At 43.8% G+C, this 24,134-nt stretch overlaps 1 protein-coding gene across 1 annotated transcript in view; it reads right to left on the bottom strand.

Annotated features, from left to right (window-relative positions):
- The window catches only part of LOC311075128 (F-actin-monooxygenase mical1-like), a 146,567-nt gene that overhangs the window by 54,981 nt on the left and 67,452 nt on the right, over positions 1 to 24,134 (bottom strand). Inside the window, exons 7-9 of the mRNA XM_084102292.1 lie at positions 23,386 to 23,460; positions 408 to 615; positions 79 to 286 (exon numbers count right to left, since the gene is read on the bottom strand). Coding sequence (XP_083958418.1) covers positions 79 to 286; positions 408 to 615; positions 23,386 to 23,460 — 491 coding nt within the window. The remainder of the gene's footprint in view (positions 1 to 78; positions 287 to 407; positions 616 to 23,385; positions 23,461 to 24,134) is intronic.

The following is a 24,134-nucleotide window of genomic DNA, read 5'->3' as shown; positions in this document are numbered from 1 at the left end:
TTTAAGTAGCTTTTATAAACGTGCCTTAGAAAAAACATTACTGATGTGAATCTTGAGACAAAACAATGGCACTCTTACTTATGTGATCAATGGTGGAACTGCAGAAGCTTCCATATAATATCTTTGCACCGAGGTTTATGAGGTCATTAATGGTGATGTTCCACAGATGCACGAGGTTTTTTCTGGTGAAAGAGGTTCTTTTTTCCAGCACAACTACCTGAAAGCCCAGTAGAGCCAACTCAATCGCTGTCTTAAGACCACAGGGACCCGCACCCAACACTAAACACTGACACAGAGAGAGAGAGAAAGTGATTGGGTTTCTTTTGCCCAGCATTAAACCATGCCATAGATGGAAATATCTGAAATTATTCAGGCTATTTAAATGGTTCCTTGTTTTTGTGACATACCTTATTCTGTTTACACTCCTGATTTTCTGATTCGACTCTCTTGTCGATCTTCTCCCAGAGTTGTTTGGCCTTCCAGTAGTTGAGTTTGTCCTTCAGTTTTCTGTAGAAGTTGTAGTCCATGGGTTCGACATTCAGGTGCTTACAGAGCTCTTTGAAACTCTTCAGTGTCTCTTCACATTCCTGTGCCTTGACAAACGTGTTAAACAACCTAAGACAAAGGAGAGTTTACTAAAATATGCATCCAAAGTAAAATAAAAACGTCTCGGTTACGTATGTAACCCTCGTTCCCTGAGTACGTCGGGGGAGTTCCCTGACGAATTGGGATCACGCTAGGGAGACCAACTGCCTACGAGTGAATTAAAACGGGCCAATGAAATTGGCATGCAAGATTTGCATTCCGCAGCCCGCCTACCAGCGCGGGTATAAAAGACGGAAGCAACGCACTCATAGTGCTTTTCGCTGAGGAGCCGAACAGTGTCCAGTCCTCTGTGAAGGTACAGCAACATGGCGACGGGACGACACGTCTCCGTTCCCTGTACTCAGGGAACGAGGGTTACATACGTAACCGAGACGTTCCCTTTCGTCCTGGGAACTCCAACGTGTCGTCGGGGGAGTTCCCTGACGAATTGGGATCCCAAGTAAAACGCCATGGTGCTGGCCCATTCCAGCGCCCAGCTAAGCTACCCTGCAGCAGTTTCTTGAATAAGTTGCGGGAGCTAGCTAGGGAATCACACTGCTGTTCCGCAAGACCCGCACAGTGGATTTTGGATAACACTGGGAAAGCGTGCCCTAACCCCCAGGGGGGGTGGGGGAACGCTGCGGAAGCTCAGCCTGCCTGAAGAAGGCCTGGAAACACATTTGTACTAACCATTTAGGGTAGTGAAACATATGGCAGTCCCTGAGGTAGTCCCAATCCGAGGGGAGTGGGAGCGTACTCAACAGGGACGACAGAACGAGTCTGTCAAGGGGAAGACACGGCTGAACTGCACGTGGCATCATGGGCCACCGTAGAGACCACTGGAAAGACACCCAGTCTACTAACAACTCCTACTAGAGGTAGCAGACCTGGCGCCAGGCGGTCCGCCACGCCTGGCACCGGAGGGGTGATGGAGGAACTCACGAGGCTCACCGACGTAGGGCGCCAACGGAGCAAAAGACGCATGTATCCGGCCGAGGCACGGAGTGGCGTAGCAAACCGACACAACCTATTCCCTCGCACCACTGGCCGTAGCGAGTACTCGGGAGGAAACAGGTTCCACACGTAGGCTATAGAATCTAGCGAACGTGTTCGGTGTCGCCCAGCCCGCAGCTCTACAGATGTCTGACAGCGAGGCGCCTTGAGCCAGAGCCCAGGAAGCGGCAACACCTCTAGTAGAGTGAGCGCGCAACCTGGGAGGACAAGGCTCACCCAGAGAGTCATATGCTCGGGTGATAGCATCCACTAACCAGTGAGCTAACCTCTGCTTGGAGACAGCCTTCCCCTTCTGCTGGCCTCCGTAACAGACAAAGAGCTGATCTGAGGTTCTGAAGCTTTGCGTTCTGTCAAAATAAACCCGCAGTGCGCGGATGGGACAGAGAAAAGCTAGGGCTGGGTCTGCCTCCTCCTGGGGCAGCGCTTGCAGGTTCACTACCTGGTCCACGAAGGGAGTGGTAGGAACCTTGGGCACATATCCGAGCCGGGGTCTCAATACAACATGAGAAAGGCCCGGCCCGAACTCTAGGCACGATTCGTCGACCGAAAAAGCCTGCAGATCCCCGACCTTCTTGAAAGAGGCCAATGCCAACAGGAGCGCTGTCTTAATGGACAGGATATTCAACTCGACTGTTGACAAGGGCTCAAAGGGAGGACTTTGAAGAGCTCTAAGAACCAGAGCTAGGTCCCAAGAGGGTACAGAGTGCAAAGCACGAGGTGGATTTAACCTCCTAGCACCCTTAAGGAATCTGATGATCAGGTCGTGCTTCCCCAAGGACTTACCTTCTACTGCATCGTGATGCGCTGCTATTGCGGCGACATACACTTTGAGGGTGGAGGGAGACAGCCTTCGCTCCAACCCATCTTGCAGGAAGGAAAGCACGACTCTGATCGGGCAAGTTCGTGGGTTCTCCCCATGGGAACACCAGCCGACGAACAGGTTCCACTTCAGAACGTAGAGGTGCCTCGTAGAGGGGGCTCTAGCTGAAGAGATGGTATCTACCACTGCCTGTGGCAGGCCATCTAGAACCTCCGCGTCCCGTCCAGGGACCAGACATGGAGTTTCCAGAGGTCTGGACGCGGGTGCCATAGAGTGCCCCGTCTCTGAGAAAGAAGGTCCTTCCTCAGAGGAATCGGCCAAGGAGGGGCTGTCGTGAGGAGCATAAGTTCCGTGAACCAAGTCCTGGTGGGCCAATACGTCGCCACTAACAGGACCCGCTCCTCGTCCTCCCTGACCTTGCACAGAGTCTGTGCAAGAAGGCTCACTGGGGGAAACGCATACTTGCGTAGGTCCCGTGGCCAGCTGTGAGGCAGGGCATCCGTGCCGAGGGTCCCCTCGGTCAGGGAGTAAAACCACTGGTCGTGTCCGGAGAAGCAAACAGGTCTACCTGTGCGACTCCGAAGACACTCCAAATCAGCTGGACCGACTGGGGATGGAGTCGCCATTCTCCTGACGGGAGGCAACCGTGAGAGCTCGTCTGCCACACGGTTGAGCTCCCCTGGAAGATGAATGGCACGAAGCGACCTCAGATGCTTCTGACTCCATAGGAGGAGGTGGGAGGCGAGTCGCGACATACGACGGGAGCGTAGACCACCTTGAAGGTTGATGTACGCAACGGTCGCAGTGCTGTCCGTTCGGACCAGTACATGCTTGTGTCTGAGAAACCCCTTGAGGCAACACAAAGCTAGATGTACTGCTTGCAACTCTAGGCAGTTGATGTGCCAATGCAGCTGGGGCCCCGTCCACAGACCCGAGACTGCATGCCCGTTGTACATGGCCCCCCAACCCATGGCAGAGGCATCCGTGAACACCACAGCATGCCTGGAAACCTGGACTAGGGGCACTCCGGCCCGTAGAAACACAGGGTCCGACCATGGGAAGAAGGTTTGGCGGCAGCGCAGGGTAACTTTGACCCGGAGCGTACCGCTCTGCCACGCCCACCTCGGGACTCGATCGTGAAGCCAGTGCTGAAGCGGTCTCATATGTAACAAGCCGAGCGGCGTTACTGCGGCTGCGGCTGCCATATGCCCCAGGAGCCTCTGAAATTGTTTCAGTGGAACCGCTGTCCTGCCTCGAAAGGACTTGAGGCAGGTGAGCACTGACTGGACGCGCTCCTCTGTAAGGCGCGCAGTCTGGGCGACCGAGTCCAGTTCCATACTGAGATAAGAGATTCTCTGCACGGGGCAGAGTTTGCTCTTGTCCCAGTTGACCTGAAGCCCCAACCGACTGAGGTGCCGGAGCACCATGTCCCTGTGATCGCACAACACATCTCGCGAGTGAGCTAGAATGAGCCAGTCATCGAGATAGTTGAGAATGCGAACGCCTTGTTCTCTCATGGGAACAATGGCCGCCTCCGCGACTTTCGTGAAGACACAAGGCGACAGGGCCAGCCCGAAGGGTAGGACTTTGTACTGATACGCACGACCCTCGAACGCAAACCATAGAAACGGTCTGTGTCGAGGAAGAATCGAGACGTGAAAGTACGCGTCCTTCAGGTCGATCGCTGCAAACCAATCCCGGGGACGGATGCATTCGAAAATGCGCTTCTGCGTGAGCATTTTGAACGGGAGTTTGTGCAGGGCCCGATTCAAAACTTGCAGGTCCAGGATTGGCCGTAACCCACCGCCTTTCTTGGGTACAATGAAGTATGGGCTGTTAAACCCGGACCTCATCTCGGCAGGAGGGACCGGCTCGATCGCGTCCTTCGCCAGCAGGACATCAATCTCTTTCCGCAAGACAGGGGCACCCACTGACTGCACACAGGTGAAGTGGACGCCCCTGAACTTGGGAGGCCGGCGTGCAAACTGAATTGCATAGCCGAACCGAATGGTGCGGATGAGCCATCGGGACGGACCCGGAAGCGCTAGCCAGGCTTCCAGATACCGTCCCAACAAACCCACCCGAACCACCGGCGTACCTGTGGAGGGGCAGCGAGGTGGAAGACAGGGACCCGGCTCTGGTGGCATTGTAGCGACCGACAGTGGGGTCTGGGCGTTTTGACACCAACCTGCTTCCACCTGTGGGCAGACGGCAGAGAAGGCCCGTGGGCATTCTGCTGTGGGCTGCCCGGTGGCGAGGGGAGGGGGAGAGACGAGGAACGAGGCCCTGACTCCTCGTGACCTGGTCTCTGCGCCTCCGGGCCCAGCTGCAGACAGGAGCAACGCAGCCGAGGCTGCGTCACTGCTATCCGCGAGCTGGAGAGAGGGGAACGAGAGTGGCGCCGTTCGTGGGCGGCGCGCACTGCCATTCTGACCCTCTCAGACGGGGGAGACTGGTCTTACTGGTCTGCCAGACTCGACCGTGAGGGGAAACGAGGAGCGAGGCCCGGGGGCATCGAGTCCTGGTTTCCTCCTCACCCAGCGAGAGACGAGAGTGACAAGGCCGAAGCCCTTACTGTCATCTGAGCACTGGGGGCCCGTGAGTGACTCAGAGGAAGTGGACTGCTCAAATTTGGGTACCGCTGACTGGATGACCAGCGGCGGAACAGAAAATAAATTCTCCACCCGGCCCTCCCCCGGGGGAAGGAGTGGTGATGACACACACTCCCGAAGAGCAGACATCACATACTCTGGGTCACTCCTCTCAGGGTCGTTTCCCTTACCCTTTGCGGGGGGGAAACGAACTCCGAGCGGGCGGTTTTGAGGCGCTTCTGGACCACCAGTGTGGACATCGTCTGACCGAGGGCCAGCGCTGTGACTAATCACGGTCAGTCACTAAGCACAGCTCCACCCCGAATCAGAACTACCCACGTGCACTGAATGTGCAGGGGTAGTGAGAGAGGAAAAACTTCTGCAGATTTAGGCATGTTTGGCTTGCCATATTGGCACCAAAATGCTTCCATACTGCCAAAATTTTTCACACGCATCTAGGCACTTTAGACCCAGGAAGTGTGGCTGTCAAGTCTGAATCTTCAGCATGAGAACACACCATTACAGTAGGAACTCAGCATGAGAACACACCATTACAGTAGGAACTCAGCATGAGAACACACCATTACAGTAGGAACTCAGCATGAGAACACACCATTACAGTAGGAACTCAGCATAATTTTCAGAGTATAACAGCCCTCTCTCCGATGTAGCGATCGACATCTGTCCTCCCCTGGGGCCCCGAATGAAATGCTTGGTCCCTCATGAGAAGGACCAAAATCCCATTCAAAGCCTCGACGGCACACGGCACGCTGAGCGGCTCAAGCCTTTACGAGAAAGGGGAGACGAACAACGTGCCGACGTGGTCATGCACTCCTGAGAGAACATGAACCACCCATGAACGCAGCTTCAACACACTGATTAGGCATGTGAAACAGCGATCATGGCCGTCAACCAGGCATGCAAGACAGTGAACGTGGCCATCTCCTCGATGGCACACGGCACGCTGAGCGTTCAAGCCCTCAGGCAAGACGAACAACGTGCCGACGTGGTCATGCTCTCATGTAGAGAGCACAAACCACCCACGAACACAGTCTCAGCATGTTTGTGATGCGCTAGAGGAGTGAGTGGTTCGTGCTCACTGTAACCCTCAGATCACCAATGTTATTCGCCAAAGTAGCCCTCCTCTGGTGCACCAGAAGAGAAACTAGATCGGGAAATAAGCAAAGGGACTCACCTCATAGAGGCACGCGAGTCTTGATCTTGACCACGCATCTTGAGCGCCGAATGACGCGCTGGGTTGCCGTGACAACCCACGCTGTCAACCGGCGCTCGACGGCACATGGCACGCTGAGCGGCTCGAGCCTTTAAAAAGGGGAGACGAACAACGTGCCGACGTGGTCATGCACTCCTGAGAGAACATGAACCACCCACGAACGTAGTCTCACACACTGATTAGGCATGTGAAACAATGAACGTGGCCGTCATATGAGGACAGGAAACGATTGCATCCAGAAACACACGAGTGAAACGTCATCCTGAAAAGGACGCAATCTTCACTCGTGTTGCTCTTTCAGGAAGAAAGTACTCTCCTTATTGTGCTGAAGCACACAGGGACCCAACGCGGCAACACAGCGGGGAAACTGCAAGCCCGCTGTGCGCACTCAACCGTTTACCAGCTGTGAAAACAGCTTTTGAATTAACAAGTGTGTAGACGCAGCCGGCAGACAGGAAATCGCGCGGTCGCTGAAACGCCGTCACGCCAACACAGAGAGATCCCTTCCCGAAACAGCAGACTCGTAGAGCGTAAGATAGATACAATCTTAAAGCTCATTCACTCAGAGAGGACACAATCGGTCGGCTCCGAAGCAAAAAGCACTATGAGTGCGTTGCTTCCGTCTTTTATACCCGCGCTGGTAGGCGGGCTGCGGAATGCAAATCTTGCATGCCAATTTCATTGGCTCGTTTTAATTCACTCGTAGGCAGTTGGTCTCCCTAGCGTGATCCCAATTCGTCAGGGAACTCCCCCGACGACACGTTGGAGTTCCCAGGATGAAAGGGAACATTAAATTTCTCAAAATATACATTGTAGCATCAGCTCTTTTCTCACAGTGACTGAAACAGTTCAAAAAAGGACTCAGTCTCTCTAAACCCCTCCTTTCTGAGAGCCTGCTCTACCCTGATTGGTTAGATGGCCCAGTCTGTTGTGATTGGTCTACTGCTTACAGTTCGTGTCAGAAACTAAACAGAAACACCCATTAAACATATCTGAATTTCAGCTCCGGATCTTCCTCAGCACTTGATGCACAGTGATACGAACAGTAACTATGGCATCGGTTTTACCGTATCAATTCAAGCTCGAGTCCTCGTCCTCTCCAAGTGCATGGGAAACGGATTTTCCTTCACACCACTGAAATCGTCTCGGGTTACTTGACTGTAACCCTGTTCCCTGAAAAAGCAGGAATGATATGCTACACTTGATTCAGCGCATTGGGAATGCTTTTTGTGTGACCAGCAGTGAATATATGTGTGCAACACGTCAATGGAATTGACTTTGAGCTTTTATAGCCTCAGACAATGATGTCATCGGAATGAGTGTGTGTCAGAGGCTATAATTAGATGCATCACACGTGCATCGCAAGGAATAATTTTGTCTGAAAAGCAGTCCTGGGACATCCTCAGTGTGGCAATAAAGCGAATCATCTCATTCATGCTTTTTCAGGGAACAGGGTTACAGTTGAAGACTAAAATTTCATCTTTTAATATAATTTCTAGAGATGCACCGATTACAATTTTCTGGGCCGATTCCGATTTCCGATTCTTCATTAAGTTTGACCTGCCGATACCGATTTTAGCCGATTCCGATTTCATTTTTTCTAACCACTTTACAGCACACACAAATATTTATTTTATATCTTTTCTGTAATAGAACATTTTACAATTTTCATAGTTCACACACATCTAAAGTGCAGTGTTATGGAAGAACCATTTCCTTTTCACATTCAATATCCAATAAATTTTTTTATATATGTATTTAGCAAACTAAACGTCTGTATGAAAACAGGGAATGGCAATAAAATAATATATAAATAAAAAATAAAATAAATATAGCCTTGCAGTATAAAGATATTTCTCAAAGCACACACACACACAGGCCTATTGCAATCACTTGTACAAACTGAATAATAAAACAAGTTTAAAATTGGGTACATTTTCTATAAATATTAGTCTTCGTTTTCTTTTCTGACATAGCCTACTCCAGTTCTTGTTAAAACACGCAAATTCTGTGCATTTTGGGCACTTTTTTTGTGAAACCCTATTTAGGCTATTTTGTCCATCAAAGTGTGCTTTCCCTTTAATTGAGCGCGAGCAGTGCAGCAAATAGACTCGGCGCCGAAACACGCGCTTCACTGCTCGCGACGCTCCTGCTTGACGCTCACGCGCTGCTCCTGCTCCCGTTGTGAATGCACTTATTGATTAACGTGCACGCCGAAAAAAACATACGCGCTTGCAGTCTGAACGGACGTAATTCACGAGGTTTTCTACATGTGTGTTCCGTGTGCACGTCACGTGTGATGCTGATGTTGCGCAATGTTAATCATGCGGCGCCCAAGTGCATTTGACCGGCATAAAATCGGCATTTGTCAGACTGACCGGCCGGTCACCGGTCACCGGTCACGGCCGATCACGTGAAAATCGGCCAATTCCGGTCACCAGCCGATCAATCGGTGCATCTCTAATAATTTCATTATTTAATATTATGTATCTGTATTATTATTCTTTATTAATATTCATAACCAGTTGTATTATCTTATGAAGTTTAAAAAGCATGAGTTAGACTATAGATTGCATGTACACGTGTTTAAGGATCATATTCTAGACACAGACACAGGGAGGGGAGCTGGTAGAGTTATATTTTGCTTAGAGGTATGCAATGTTCACAGCAGAGATGTTAAAATGATGATACTTCAGTTGGTATGCTCTTTGCAAGAAAATGAATGTTTCAACTGATGCAAACGTACCATTTGTGTACCACTAATGTATACACTGAAGAATTAGTTTCTTAATGTGGATAGTGGATTGTGCCACATGTAAGCATTTGGTCAACATGTTTTTCTACCTTACAAGGAAGCTGCAACTCTCTCTGTGATGTATATAAGCTCAATCTTACTGTACTACAGCAGAGAAACATGGAAACACATAGACCTGGCATGAATATAACATCTTCTCAAGTTTCTCTCCTGACATATAAGAATAAAGATTTTTCTTGGCAAGATAACTGGTGTCCGGTCCCGTGAATCAAATAATAACGGGGGAAAGGCTTAATTCCAAGTCCACAGTCAAGTAACCCGAGACATTCCCTTTCAAAAGATACACTCAATGCTGTGCTTGTTTCAGCGCATTGGGAATGAGAATACCCAAACCGCAGCACAGGGGGTGTCTGGACCCCTTACGGTTGTTTAGTGTTTGCACACAAGAATGCGAAGAACATATCAGACATGAGCTATAGACATGAGCATGAGAAATATTGTCCCCCTGTGCTTGAGACAGAAGGTCTCTCCTCTCTGGTATCGCCCAGGGCAAGCCGTCAGGGCCAGAAATACAGCCATCAACTCGAGGCAGTTGATGTGCCAATCGAGCTGATGACCCCACCATTTCCCTTGGGCTGGGCCACTTAAGACTTTTCAATCAAATAAGTTAAATAAAAGTTTTCAATCTGGTTTCAGAAAACAACATAGTACAACTACGGCAGCCTTAAAAGTACTAAACGACTTCATAGAATCTGTGGGCAAAAAGCAACACTGTGTAGCCTTATTCATTGATCTATCCAAAGCATTTGATATTGTTGATCATACCATACTGCTACAACGACTCATCAGTATTGGATTATCTAAACATGCTATTGGTAAGTTTAATAACCATCTCTTATGCTGGGATTTTGGGCCGACCCCAAAATCCCAGCATTGGATGCTCGTGTTGGATGGTCTGCTTCGTCTATCCGTAGACAAAAACACTGGCATGTTTTTATTTATAAAACTATCCTGGGACTGCTTCCTTTATGTCTTCAGACATACATCTGTAAAAAATATGTAGGTAGTTTTAGCTTTCGGTCTCAGCATTTTTTCTTATTGTCGGTTCCAGTGATGCGGACTGAACTGGGAATTAAAAGGGAAAATTTTAATTTTAAATTTGCCTGTGTGTTTTCTATATATGTATGGATAAATGTTATTTGTTAAACCCACATGAGTTGTGTACTGATAATCTTGGCCAGGACGCTCCTGCAAAAGAGATTTTTAATCTCGATGTGCTTTCTTTCCTGGTAAAATAAAGGTTATAATAATAATACGATTATTCCCCAGCCCCACGGGGAGGTGTCTGTTGTTATTCTGCGACCCCAGGCGAGGAACCGGGGTCTGAGCCACATAGAGAGGGTACCTAGAGGCTACAGTGTGTGACCCTTATCAGCCTTCGGTGTATATTATAATGTTTAGACCCATGTTTACGGTTAAAAACTGTGTTTGTGGATATCTGTTTAAACGTAGATGTTTATGTGGTAACAATGTTTCATAGTGAGTAAACGGTCTCTGCGAGCACTGTCAGTTTGAGACACCCCTCGCTGCAGACTGTAGCGCGGTGACGTCACGTATTCACATCACGTATGTACGTCACGTCTGTGTTACCACGCATGCGCAAATGACGTATCGTCTGTTTTTTATAATACGCATGTGCGCACGAGCAGTTCATTTGAATCACTTCCAGCAAAGGATTCGATAGCAGTAAGTCAATAAAGCAGACATCTATTCACAGTGCTGTAACTCTAATCTTGAAACAATACCACGTTTGTTTTTTTAATATGATTATGCAAAGGAGTTCTGGAAAGAAGTAGCCTGTCTTATTTTCTCTGCTTATTACAAACTTTTTACTTTTGAGATTATGAATGTGCTGTTTTTGATTTGGGACTCCGGGTCAAAGGAGATGGATGACTGATTAAAACTGCTAACTTTATGTGACGAGTTTCATCTCCATAAATGTAAAGTCACTGATTCTAAGCCCAATTTTAGGCTTGTTTGTGTTGATTTAAAGTTATTTTATGACTCTCTTTGTTTATCAACTAACAACAAAGGCCGCTAAATCTGCTCTGTTGCTCAAAGAAATTATCGTTTCATTAGTTAACGTTACCTCCTGATTTCCTGAAAATGACGATTTAATTATTTTTTCCAATGTTATTTATTTCTATTAATTTATTGTAAGTTTAGTTTCTATGCATTAAATGTTTTGTGAATTATTATATATATATATATATATATATATATATATATATATATTTTTTTTTTATATATATAAAAAAAAAGACTATCTCTTGTACTTTACTGCCTTGCTTTACATAGAGTTTCTTATCCTATTTTTTGTGTGATACATGTATCCCCTGTGATCTTTGTTCAATGAAAAAAAAGTCAGTCAATAAGCATTATTTATGCTGTTTTAACAATTGTGCTTTTGTGTTAATGGCTTTAAACAAATTAAGGTTTAAAAAGATGTCTTCGAATAAAGCAGAAAGACTTAAATTAATTAAGTCATGTAGTTGATTGTTGCATGCATTGCAAAATAAATGTTGTTCCTCAGTATCAGATTGTACTGTAAAACTTACATTCCTAAATGTAGTGTATGTACTGTATGTAAAAATCATGGCAACGGACGTTGGTAGGTTTATATATGACAGCCACCGCACTAGACATTATTATTATTAACGGAAGGAGACGTATGCGTGTTATCAAAGCATTAGCCTAATGGCAAGGAAAGACCCTTATACTGTGAGCGGCACATGAGGTGTTTCTCCCTCATTTCTGCTTTGAGCTCTTGATTGTGGCATTTCTTTGAGGTTTAGAATCCAGTATTCCTGTAATTCTTTTGTCTTTTATGAATTTAATAAACAACTCTGTCTCGTATTCTCTCCGAACACACCATGCCTTTTAAGTCAGGTGACCTGTAAATGCGCAAAAACTGTTTCCATTGCAGTTTTGCGAAATATTTATTTTTCGAATTGCCTGAAAAACCACCTCATGCGAGCGGGAGTTTTTGTGAAATTGACGTGTTTCCATTGAGCGCATTTTCAATTTTCAATTTCAATTTGCGCAATTTGAAGGGATGTTGACAGCAAGCCCAAATTCAGAGAAGAGGCCCACTTTGTATGGCTGGAAAGTATAAATTCTTTTAATCTAAGTTGTGAGTACTGTAAAAGGTACTTGAGAAAGTCTGTCTTTCCGTCCATCTATTTCTATCTGTCTGTCTTTCTGTCTGTGCAATCTATCCATCTATCTGTCTGTTCTTCCTATCTATCTGTCTGTCTGTCCATCTATCTCTATCTGCCTATCTGTCATGTCTATCTGTTTGTCTGTGTCAGATAGACTGTATTGCCTTTCAGCTTGAAAACTACTTTGAACTTCAAACTGAAAACCTTCAAACTTCCAAGCTGTTAAAACTATTTCAAACTTTCAGGCTAGGCTTTCTCAAGCCAACCTAAAGTTTGTCTTGACAAACTTCTTTTTAAACTAGTTTATGTTGTTCATAAACAAAGTAAGTCTCTTAGGTACTTTACAGACAAAGCCAATAACACTCAAACATATGTTTGTCTAACATCTTCCTATAATATGTTTAAAATATTTTTTTAAAATAAATCCTTGTATGACTACCTACTATGTTAATACCTTTCTTCAAAATTATTCAATATTGTTTGTTCTGTATTTTATCTAAATTAGGTGTTGTGGAATGCCTTTTCCAGACAATAGAGTTCTAGGTGCCCTACTCGTTGACTCTGTGTATGTATGTAGGTGATGGCAGAAAGGGAAGCCTATGTGGATTTTATTCCGAAAAGGAGGTTGAGGGCTGTTGCTCAGTTGATTGTTTTTTCAGTGATGGAGGGAAATTTCAAGCTCAGTAAATTGTGTGTGTGTGTGTGTGGTACAGATATGTATGTGTACATATTTCTTTTACACAATTATCTCTGTAATGAGTTTGGTTTTGAGTTGGCATGCATAATATGGGATAAAGAGATTGACAATGTACTGTATGTAGTTGGTTTAACTTCAAACTACTTTATTGGAATAAATGTTTTATAATAGCCTATATAATGCACAAAATAAACAATTATTAACTATTACAGTGGAATGATTAAAATAAGAAATATATAAGGTGCCATTAATGTTTACAGTAATTTTTTAATTTACACAGTGAAGTGCAACAGAATGTGAAAATAAACTTTAAATAAAGTACTACACAGATATTGCACAATATACCCTGAAATACCTTATGTTTACCTTAGATCAGGCAGTTAAAACTATGGATGTGCGCTGTACACCTTTTTGCTAGTTTTTATTATTACTTTAGAGGTTTTTTTAATACATTAACATTAAAAAAAAAAAGTCAAATTTGTGCATGTGTTTAAAGACGCATGACGTCAAAACACGTGACGTCACCGCGTAGCGCGCATGCGCTGTCACCGCAATATGGCACATATGTGGTAACACTTATGTGACAAACATACGTGACATGAATATGTCAGTGCTACAGTCTGCAGCGAGGAGTACTTGGTCAGTTTAATGCCTGCCTTGTGCTTTGAAAAATAAATAAAAATTACCGAATTCATATTTTCTCATTTTATTTGTCTTATCTTATAATTTTTGAGGGTATAATGAGTAAGTTAAAGGGATAGTTCACTTTGAAATTAAATTTTGGTATGTTTTAGCTTACCTGAAGGGCATCCAAGATGTAGGTGTATTTTTTTCCGCAGTAGTTTCAATTTTGATATTTTTACGTCAAACCGTTATTGTCTGACAGTCATATAATGCAGGTCTATGGTCACTGTCTCAAAGAGCATGCACAGAGTCCAAATTAAACAATTCCCCATCGTAAGTACACATTGATGGCCTAAGACACGAAACGAGCGGTTTGTGTGAGAAAACGAACAGTATTTATATCGTTTTTACCTCTTATAACACAACCACGTCCAAGTGATCTGAGGGCGTGGGCGCATCCTGCTGTGTGACGTGTACGCAGACTGGTGCATAGATATATATACACTAGATGTCGCATTAAAGACATTTGTTCCAATGAACTGCCGTAGCCAAGGCGACATCTAGGGTATATATCTATGCACCAGTCTGCGTACACGTCACACACCAGGATGCGCTCGCGCCCTCAGATCACTTGGACGTGGTTGTGTTATAAGAGGTAAAAACGATATAAATACTGTTCGTTTTCTCACACAAACCGCTCGTTTCGTGTCTTAGGCCATCAATGTGTACTTACGATGGGGAATTGTTTAATTTGGACGATGGGGAATTGTTTTAATTTGGACTCTGTGCGTGCTCTTTGAGACAGTGACCATAGACCTGCATGATATGACTGTCAGACAAGAACGGTTTGACCTAAAAATATCAAAATTGAAACTACTGCGGAAAAAAAGACACCTACATCTTGGATGCCCTTCAGGTAAGCTAAAACATACCAAAATTTAATTTCAAAGTGAACTATCCCTTTAAGGCTAAATTATTTTTAATTACTGTATTGAAAAAGAAGCTCAGCAATCAGAAGAAAAGAGGTTTTCTTGCTGTTATTGCTGATGAAGCAAAGTCCTCAAAGACTGAGCAACATTCTGGTTGCATTAGATACACAGAGGGACTTCAGATCAAGAAGCGATTTATTTGCTTTGTTGACTGTTCCAATTCTCGCGATGCTGCAGGGATTGTTTCTGGCATTAAAGAAGGATTGCAGTCGTGTGGGCTGAAGGACATTCCCATAATTGCTCAGGTATATGATGGAGCCTCTGTAATGTCGGGGCATTTGATTGGAGTTCAGCAACGGATCAGAGAGGAATTCCCCTTTGCTGTGTATGTGCATTGCATGGCACATAAACTAAATCTCGTACTCGTTGAATCATGTACAGTGAACAGAGACATTAAAACGTGTCTAAATGTCATTGACAAACTATACTCCTTGTTTACAGAGCCAAGCAACCATTGCAGATTTCTCATGATGCAGAAAACACTGGCTCTTAAACCAATAGAGCAAGTACAGCCAAGTGAAACACGATAGGCTTGCAAATATAGGTGTGTTTCTGCTGTCAAATCACAATATGCTGCCATCACTCGCTGTTTTAAAGAGATGGAAGAAGAGGGAAAAAAGTGGTCTGTTGATGCAAGTGGGTTGTATAACCACATGACTCCCGCTTCATCCGTCCTTAATTGTTCTCGAGGAAGTTCTCAGAGTTGTACATGTAACACACAAACGTCTGCAAGGTGCAAGTACAACCATGGCTGATGCGGCCTCAGCAGTCAATAGTCTGATAACATCTCCAGCGCTGCAGAGAGGAGAGTTCATGGGAGGCAATGTGGAAGCGGGTGAAAATGTTTTGTGAGGATGTCGCTGGTTTTTGTGCAGAGAGTGCCCCCCAAACTGCAGGAAAACAAAAAAGAACTTTGCGACAACCTCCCGGGCTTTCGCAGTACATAGTACCAACCACACTTGGACAGCGTGATGAAAATGAGACGCAATGGGGATCAGAATCACAGACATTTAAATGTCATTTGTATCTCCCTGTTTTAGACACTATGCTGGCTGAATTGGACAGGCGATTTTCAACTGAAGCAATGGCCCTGAGTGTGGCATGTGATGCTGTATTCAACTGTGACAAGAACGGCATCGGTCCTTTACTAAGCATGTATGCGAGCTTTAAGATTCACCCTCAGCTTGTGACAGCTGAAATGGATCTTGTGAAATGTGCAATCGCATCGCCGATCACCCTTAAAAAACTTCAAGATGAAGTACGGAAAGAAAAAATATCCAAACTTTTACCGTCTGCTGCAGCTTGCACTCACACTGCCAGTTGGCTCTACTACTTCAGAAAGAAGTTTCTCAGTTATGAGAAGAATCAGAAACTGGCTCCGATCTGCAATGGCTCAGGACAGATTTTCTAATCTTTCCCTACTGCATATAGAGAACGACTTGACTGCAAATTTATCAGAAGAGAAGATAGTGGACATCTATGCAACTCGGAAAAAGAGGCGGCTTCTTCTGCATTAGGTAAGATATGTTTAACACTATTCTTTGTATAGCTGAGTCCAGTTAGAAGCATTATCAACACAGCACGCCATTGGCAAAACATAAACATGAACATCTTTGCTTATCACGTTTAAACTCCTGCAAAATATTCTAGAAAGATATATGATTTAAATAAACTCACAACCAATGCTTCTGACAGGTATTAGAAGGAGGATTGACTCAGATAAAAAACATAAACATAGGTTGAGCGCTCACTGCACCATGAGCTCGTTATTTCCTGTTACCCAACGCGCCTCGCTCGTGGAAACGCGTCAAAATAAATGTCCTCATATAGGAACGTGCATAATAGCGGCAGGCAAAAACAAAACTTAAACAAAATATCAAACAATCACGAAAATATAATATTTATAAAAGCAAATGTCCATCATGAATCATACACAGCCTCTAACAGAGCAGAACAGTACTGAAGTCTTCCTTTTTAATTATTTATCGTTATAGGTCGCCTGCATTTCTGTAAAATAAAAATTATTATTATTGTTATTATTATTTTATGCAGCCCTACAAGTATATGCCTACAATGCACAACAAACCAGGGGCCAGTGTTACAATATATTCGGGTCCTAAAATATTTGGTTGGGGCCAAGCGGCAACCTCCCCGTCTCTCTCTTGAAACCAACACGGAAGTGAGTTAAACTGCAATTCATTAACTGGCCGCTTGGTCTGGCTGCAGAAGTGAGTCAAATCTGTATCTCCCTCATGTTAAAATTACCAACTTTACAGCAGAAAAAAACATGTTTACAGCCTGGTTCTCTCTGTGGCTTTGGTCTATACAGCTAATTTTGCCCTTCATAACAACTGTGAGGGGGGTGATTTTTTTTATAACTCGTCCGTTTAGTTGATTAATATTTAAATTTAAGGGTGTGGCCACTTGAGTGACAGGTGGATTCCCGCTGATGTCAATGCTAGCCGTTTGTCTGCTGTTACTAGCCGCCACTTCACCTCAGCAAATGTTAGCTGCTGAACTTGCCTTCTCTTCAGTGTTTGTGCTTTTTTCGGGATTATTTCATACAATTTAATACTTGGGTACAAAGCCCACGTCTTTGGATTCAGTCGTTGTCGTCGAGTATCGTTTGAGAGAACAACCAGCGCTGTATTTCAGTTGTTTTCCTCTGTGAACAGGCACTAATGGATGTCTGACAATTTCGTTGCTTTTTGGGGTTTTCAAATTTAAAACGTCAATAAAGGCTCGTTCGTTCTGCTCTCACGGAACAGATGGATTATATGCTTATGTACCGTCAGATGAAATCATGCAGGCGTCGGCGCTTTCTCCGTTCATGCAATAAATGCACATCCATGAATGAGCGCGGATTTTCTAGCGCATTTAACGTTACTTGCACTTCAAAGGCAATATATCTATGGTTTAACGGTTTAACCCATTTGAGAGGCGGCCGAAATCAGAATTTAAAATGGACTGAATAAGCTCTCTACGAATTTGACGAGCGATGCCGCGCTGACGGACCATGAAAGAGTGACTGACATGTAACTTATGCACATAAATCACTGTCACACACAAACACTCTCGAAGTAATACACAGTCTCACTTGTAGCCATGTATTTTAACTATTATAATATTTCGAAGGGCAAAAACAGGAACTTTTAATTGGCTTTACATCATCAGCTAACTCGATCACGTCGAGCTAGGTGATTTCTAGCCAGGCTCATATCTATTATATGGCCAGGCTCCTCAGCTCCACTCACGCACTGTTTGCCTATTTTCTGTTATCCGGGAGTGACGCAAGGCCAAGATGGCGACGGACGGCTCCGCCCACTTTAGGCTTCAAAAATGCTCTTCAGAAACCTACGGGTGACGTCACGGACACTACGTCCATATTTTTTTTACAGTCTATGGTTGGGGCTACCATGAGTATTCACGAGACCATAGCGTGGGTGTGGCGACCAATACTACAAGCGAGTGGAACAGAAATTATTAGCGTAAGCGTCTCAGATCGTGTTTTCTCCTAAACTACTCCTATAACTGTTCGTTTCTCATGAATGACTGGAATTAAGCTTTTTAAATGTGTATGATTGCATGTTTAAATAAATATTTACAAATATATTCTTGTGTTTGAATTCTGTCTCCCAAAGTTGTCTGTATTATTAAAATAGCTATTAAATTATAGGTTGAATTTAAAAAGCTTAATCTCGGCCATTCATGAGAAACAAACAGTTCTATATCATAGAATGTCAACAACAACTAATCTGGGAGAAATTTGTAGAAATATGTCTTTATTGTAAATAGGTGTGTTGTCTTCCAACGCTACCTACAGGATCAGGTCTGTATTAGTTCAGTTAAAAACAGTACTGAGAAACACATGCTACAAAAACAATGAATTGTTTATAAAATATATATTTGTAGTTTAAGCTTTGCTTCGTTCTGAGGTGCTTTGAGGCACTCATGCACGCTAATCATTTCTGTTCCACTCGCCTGTTGGTTGCCCGCCCACACTATGGTCTCGTGAATATTCATGGTAACTCCACCCATTGGAACCATATATTTCAGCAACCGAATATATTGTAACACCGGCGTGAAAGAGAGTGACTGCACCAATCCTCTAGTCTAGATGTATATGGAGACGTTTAATCAACGTTTTCGTTTCAGCAGGGTTGAATTGTTAGAATTAATCAATGAATTATCACCGCAGTAACAACACTAAACAGACGGAAACGGAGCGCTGTCCAGCACTGCAGGTGCAAATTTCTCTACGATTTTATCAATCCAATGCTTGCATACCAAAATATGCATACTTACTGAATAGCAAAATTTTTCTTGTTTCACAATCTGAGTATTTTCTTTTTCTTTTTTTTCGGCTCAGCAGCAGTCATGTTGTCATCTAGTAGTTGGAGCCAATAAATTCTAATTTGTAACCATAGTAACGTGAACTGCATCTCAATTCTCAGTGCGGTAGAACATGTAAGCGTGTATGTGCATCGTCTACGCTAAGCATATCTGCTCTTAGTCGTTTTCAGATGGTGCAACAGGTGTAAATATTCATTGGAAAGCTGGAAGTAACCAAGTCCAGCGTAGAGCTTAAACCCATCTTTTTTACGTCCAGCTGGTGCAACCGGCCCATGATGTTAATTTTTGTGAATTTAAAATAGCAATTTTAACGAGAAAAATTAACAATTCGATTTTCTTCCCCAAATTGTGCAGCCCTATAGTCTCTCCTGATATTAGCATGTTTCGCAGTTGTTTTGTTGTTGTTGTTGTTTTTACAGGGACCAGTATGGTGACTTGTTGACTGATGATGGTGACTTAGCTGGTAAAGATTGACGTGTATTCTCTGTGCAGGTGACGAGTGAACGAGAAGACCGGAGATCTGGAACAGGACGACAGATTGAAGAAGGACAGAAGACTGGAAGCTTGACGAGACGAATCACAGGTAGGTAGACAGGTAAGAGAGTCTGACGGTGAACAGTGGTAACTGTGACAAGACCAGACAATGAGTGGATGGTGAACTGGGAATATGTAGGCTGTGTTAATGAGGGAGTGCAGGGAGTCAGTATTCTGGTGATTGACAGAATGAGTGGGCAGGATTATTTTCACATCGTTTTGAACCAAAAAATGTAGACTACATGATACAATTTTAAAAGTCTTGTGAACAAATAATCAGTGTGGGTTTTATGGCCTTATTTCAGTGACTAATGTTTTGTGTTTTTTCACAAACCATGCATAAACGTCATTTTCTCAAAACTACAAAACTACACAAAAGTAAGAGAGTAAATTACTCATTCAGACCCGGCACCAGGATGATAATTTTACCGGCAGCCTAATAATCATGCACTCCGCTATCTACAGATTTTTTCTTCGCGCTAAAGAAAAAAATGTCATGAAGCGCAGTGTGAAATGCAGCGACCTATATGGGGTTTCCTGATGGATCGAGGTTCATTTTATACGTGCAATTCACACGAGCTCTAAGCGCGTGCAAGACTGCTGCGAGTATATGCGTTTATTGCTATTAATGTCGTGAAGAATACATAGAGGACACTGACAACGCGCTGACAGACAGGACCAAGCAGGTAACATTTAATAAAGTCTCAACTTTCAAATTTGGTCAGTCAAAGAAAATTAAACCATAAATAGGCCTACTTTAATGTGTCGTGACAGATTGCCTCAGTTAAAGCTTCTCGTGAACCGATCATCTTTTTCTTGGTTAATTTATAGCATCAAATAAACATAAATGTACATCAGAAGGACTGTTGTTTTAACCGCGGAAAGACGTCAGTGGCCTACACTCCGTTATTCAAATTAAAATCCACAGACGTTAAAATTCTAACTCTCCTGCTACTTTGTCAGACAAAAATGGCGGATTATGATTGGTCAGATTGCCTGTCAATCAAACTCCTGCAATTATTATTATTTTTGTTTTACATTTTATACACCCCCAACCCCTGTTGAAACCGGTATTACCGGTGTTGTCACAAGTCGATTAACCGGTGGGAGAATTTCATCACCATCACATCTCGACCATAAACATGGTTTTTAGAAAGTACACAAAGTGTTCAGCGTGATTTACCATAAACATGGATTTTTAGAAAGGACATAAAGCACTCAGCGTGTGCTCTTGCATTTATTTGCCTTTGGGGATTGTATAGATGAAATCCCAAGGTTTTGAGCCACAACTGAGGTGGTCTCATGTGCAAAAGGCCCAGAGGGATCACTGTGGACGCAGCTGCCATGAGACCTATGTAATGTCCTGACCTAGCCAGATGTTGCTTAGGGTGATTAAAATGGTCTTGACACGAGCGGGAGACAGTTGTACCCCGATGGTGACAGAGTCCCATTTAACCCCCAAGCATGTTACCCTCTGAGCAGGAGAGAGAACGCTCTTCTTGGCGTTGCATCTCAGCCCCAGAGAGAGAAGATGAGCGAGGATCGATCTTGATGTCGAAGCGCAAGCTTGGAGACTAGGCCAGTATCAGCCAATCGTCTATGTAACATGGCTAGGTCGCATGGAAGAACCCGGTATTGGTAAGCTTTTCCCCCCCAAAGCAAACCTCAGGAACTTCCTGTGTTGTGGCAATATTTCTATATGAAAATATGCGTCTTTAAGATCAACCGTGAAGATCCAAACACGATGTTGAATTTACAACACGATCTTCTTGATAGTTAGCATCTTGAACTTGAGCGTTCTGACGGAACGGTTCAAGCCTCAAAGATCTAAAAACGGACGCAGTCCCTGATTTCTTCTTTTGTGACAGCATATGTGCCTACTCCTGTTTCACGGTAAACAGGAGTAGGCTGTTAAAACGTTAAAACGAGGAGGGCAACGTATTCCTTTTTACTGTCTTTAGGATGCAAAGAGAGATACCCGGCAGTAGCTTTCACGCTGCCAAAGTCTCTTTAATACTTAATTTTAGGGGAATGTTAAATGTTCTGTGTCCTGGGTGATAACAGGAAACCAAAGAACATTCAACATTTTGCTGGAAACTGCTGCCCCCCGAATCACCAGAGGCAGCAAGGATGTTACAGTAGTTTCGTGAGGGTGTCAGGTAAGAGCTGTTTGATGTATTTTACATGCCCCGTCCCGAAGTGGCACACCCCCACAGACCTGGGACAAAAAAACTCAGGATTTTTGTCTCTGGTATATTATGAGGCTGCTAAGCACGACGAGCAAGTCCCCAGTCTTTACGAGGGGGAACGCAACTCGCCACACTCTGCTTTTTTTAGATGGCTTTTTCAATATTTAATTCCTCAGAATTAAATGTGGCCAAAGAAGATCCAGACAATATATTAATACAAGCATTTGATATATTGCATTGAATATCTGATTTCTCATATATTATCATTTAATTCACCAGCAATAAATACAGCCAAATATCAATCAGACAATCAAACACGGTCTGGATGACAGGCTGTGCTTAAATCTTTCATAAGATCAGCCTGGTATGCCTGTAACACAGATATGGTGTACAGCGCAATACCAGCCTGGCCCGCTGAAATGCATGTGATAATGCGATTCCAGGGGAGAGATAGTCCGCGAGCATCTCTCCAATCTGAGGCAGCATTGTATAATCTCGTGCGTTCGCACCTGCGATAGTCGAATTGGTCAACATCAAGGGCACAAAGACACGTCATGTATATCATATATTTACAGTCTTTATTTATAAGCTTTGAGTGTTTTATGGGACTCTTTTTGCTGTGATCAGAGTAGTCTGGCCACTGCATGAACGATCGCCCTGAACAGTTCTCCTTTTATCATCACGGGAGCAACGCTCGGAGGCAGCGAACTCACAAGATTCAGTGTCCTCTGACCGAGGCAAAAAAGTGCAGAGGCACGCTTCGGTAGTCAGGTAATCACCATGCTCAAACGCAGCGTGCTCTTTCCCCAAACAAACAAAGCAGTAAGTGTGTGTATCCAGTTCTGACATAGGATGAGAACATGGAGGGACACAGCACTTACTCTGTTGTTGACTCATGATTTTACTCTTTTCACTTGTTTGAAGAGAGAAAGAGAGAAAATTATGCACACTGCCAGTTGCATTCTATTGACGTGTTACACACAATATTCACAGCTGGTCACGATTAAAGACGTTCCCAATGCGCTAAGCAGTGCAGCATCGATTGTAGCTTTTGAAAGGGAATACCAGGTTTGTTGTGCCTTGTAGGCATACTTGTAGGGCTGCATAAAATAATAGTTTTGAGAGAAATGAGATGGGAGTAAAAACATATCCTAATGTTTGGCGCATTTTGCTTTTCAAATGTGCTGCACAAGTGACTCAAACTCACAGTGCTCGCAGAGACCATTTACTGAAGTGATTGAGTCGCTCATTAAAACATTATTGTTACTACATTATAATTAACATCTATGTTTGACCCGATATCCACAAACACAGTATTTCATAGTAAACACCTGTACATTATAATATTCATCATGTTTGTGTAAAACACTCATACTAGCCTAATTTTAAATCATGCTATGTTTTATATTAAAAAGCATAAAAACATTCTTGTGTCAAACATGTATATTTATTTAGCATTTAAAGGTTGCCTACTTGTCTATAGTTCATATTTCAACATGTTTCCGTTGATTTCATACATTTTAGTCTAGCAACAGTTCAACTACAATGTGAAGTTTATGCAACAATAACACCCTAACTCTGGAGTCGGCAACCTAAGGCACGCAGAGGGTTAATCACCAGCATGCAAGCAAATGTGAGAGAGGTGTAGGTATTTCATTCAGGTAAAGTAGCCTACCTCATACATGCACACAGATCTACATTTTGATGTTGTTAAGTTGATTAAGTAAACAGATTGACATCCATTGCTAGATGGTGCCTAAACTGGTGCTACGTGCATACCTGTCTGTTTCCTGGGGATCTTGGGATGCTGGTCTGTTTGTTTCAACCCCACTCACTTCATTTAGCATAATTCCCCTAATAAGAGCAAAAAAAGGGTTCACAAAGTTAGGCAGCAGTCTGTTTTAAAAATCAAAGACATCACTATAGTAACTGACTATTTTGCTATTTTTTTCGATAACAGACAACAGCGCACCGCTGTTGGTGGATGTCTCATGTATGGCCCAAAACTCTAATGTACGCTTTTTCGTCGGTAGAAGTGATACAGCCCACTTTAAACAGAGTGCATCAGAAGGGTCTGTCACTGATTTTAGTGGCCCCTCGCTGGCCAGCGAAAACATGGTACGCGAGTATCATGGCGTTGCTGTCAGGGACACCATGGTGTCTTCCTCAATGCAGGGACTTGCTGTCTCAGGCAGTAGGATAGATTCTACACCCTCGGCCAAAACTGTGGTCTTGATATTATATATGAGGCATATACATTTTGGTAAGTTGTACAGTATCTTTTCAACAAACCTATTGTAAATTTGTGTTAATTTACTATTAATTTACTATTAATTTACTATTAACTAGTAGTAAAGGGGTGGCACCACTACTCCAAAAGTGGTGGGGCAAAATTTGATAATTTAAAATGTAATAAAAATTGAGCATTTAAAATGAATTTATACTGAATATAATGTGCCAGAACAAATGCAAGTAGAACAATAAATAAAGCAAATTAGGGGTGTGACAAGACTAAAATGTGACGAGAT

This window comes from Abramis brama (assembly GCF_963993115.1).
Source record: "Abramis brama genome assembly, chromosome: 2".
In the NCBI taxonomy this organism is placed as follows: domain Eukaryota; kingdom Metazoa; phylum Chordata; class Actinopteri; order Cypriniformes; family Leuciscidae; genus Abramis; species Abramis brama.
Note: the sequence above shows the minus strand (reverse complement) of the source record. Positions and strands in the feature narration are given on the sequence as shown.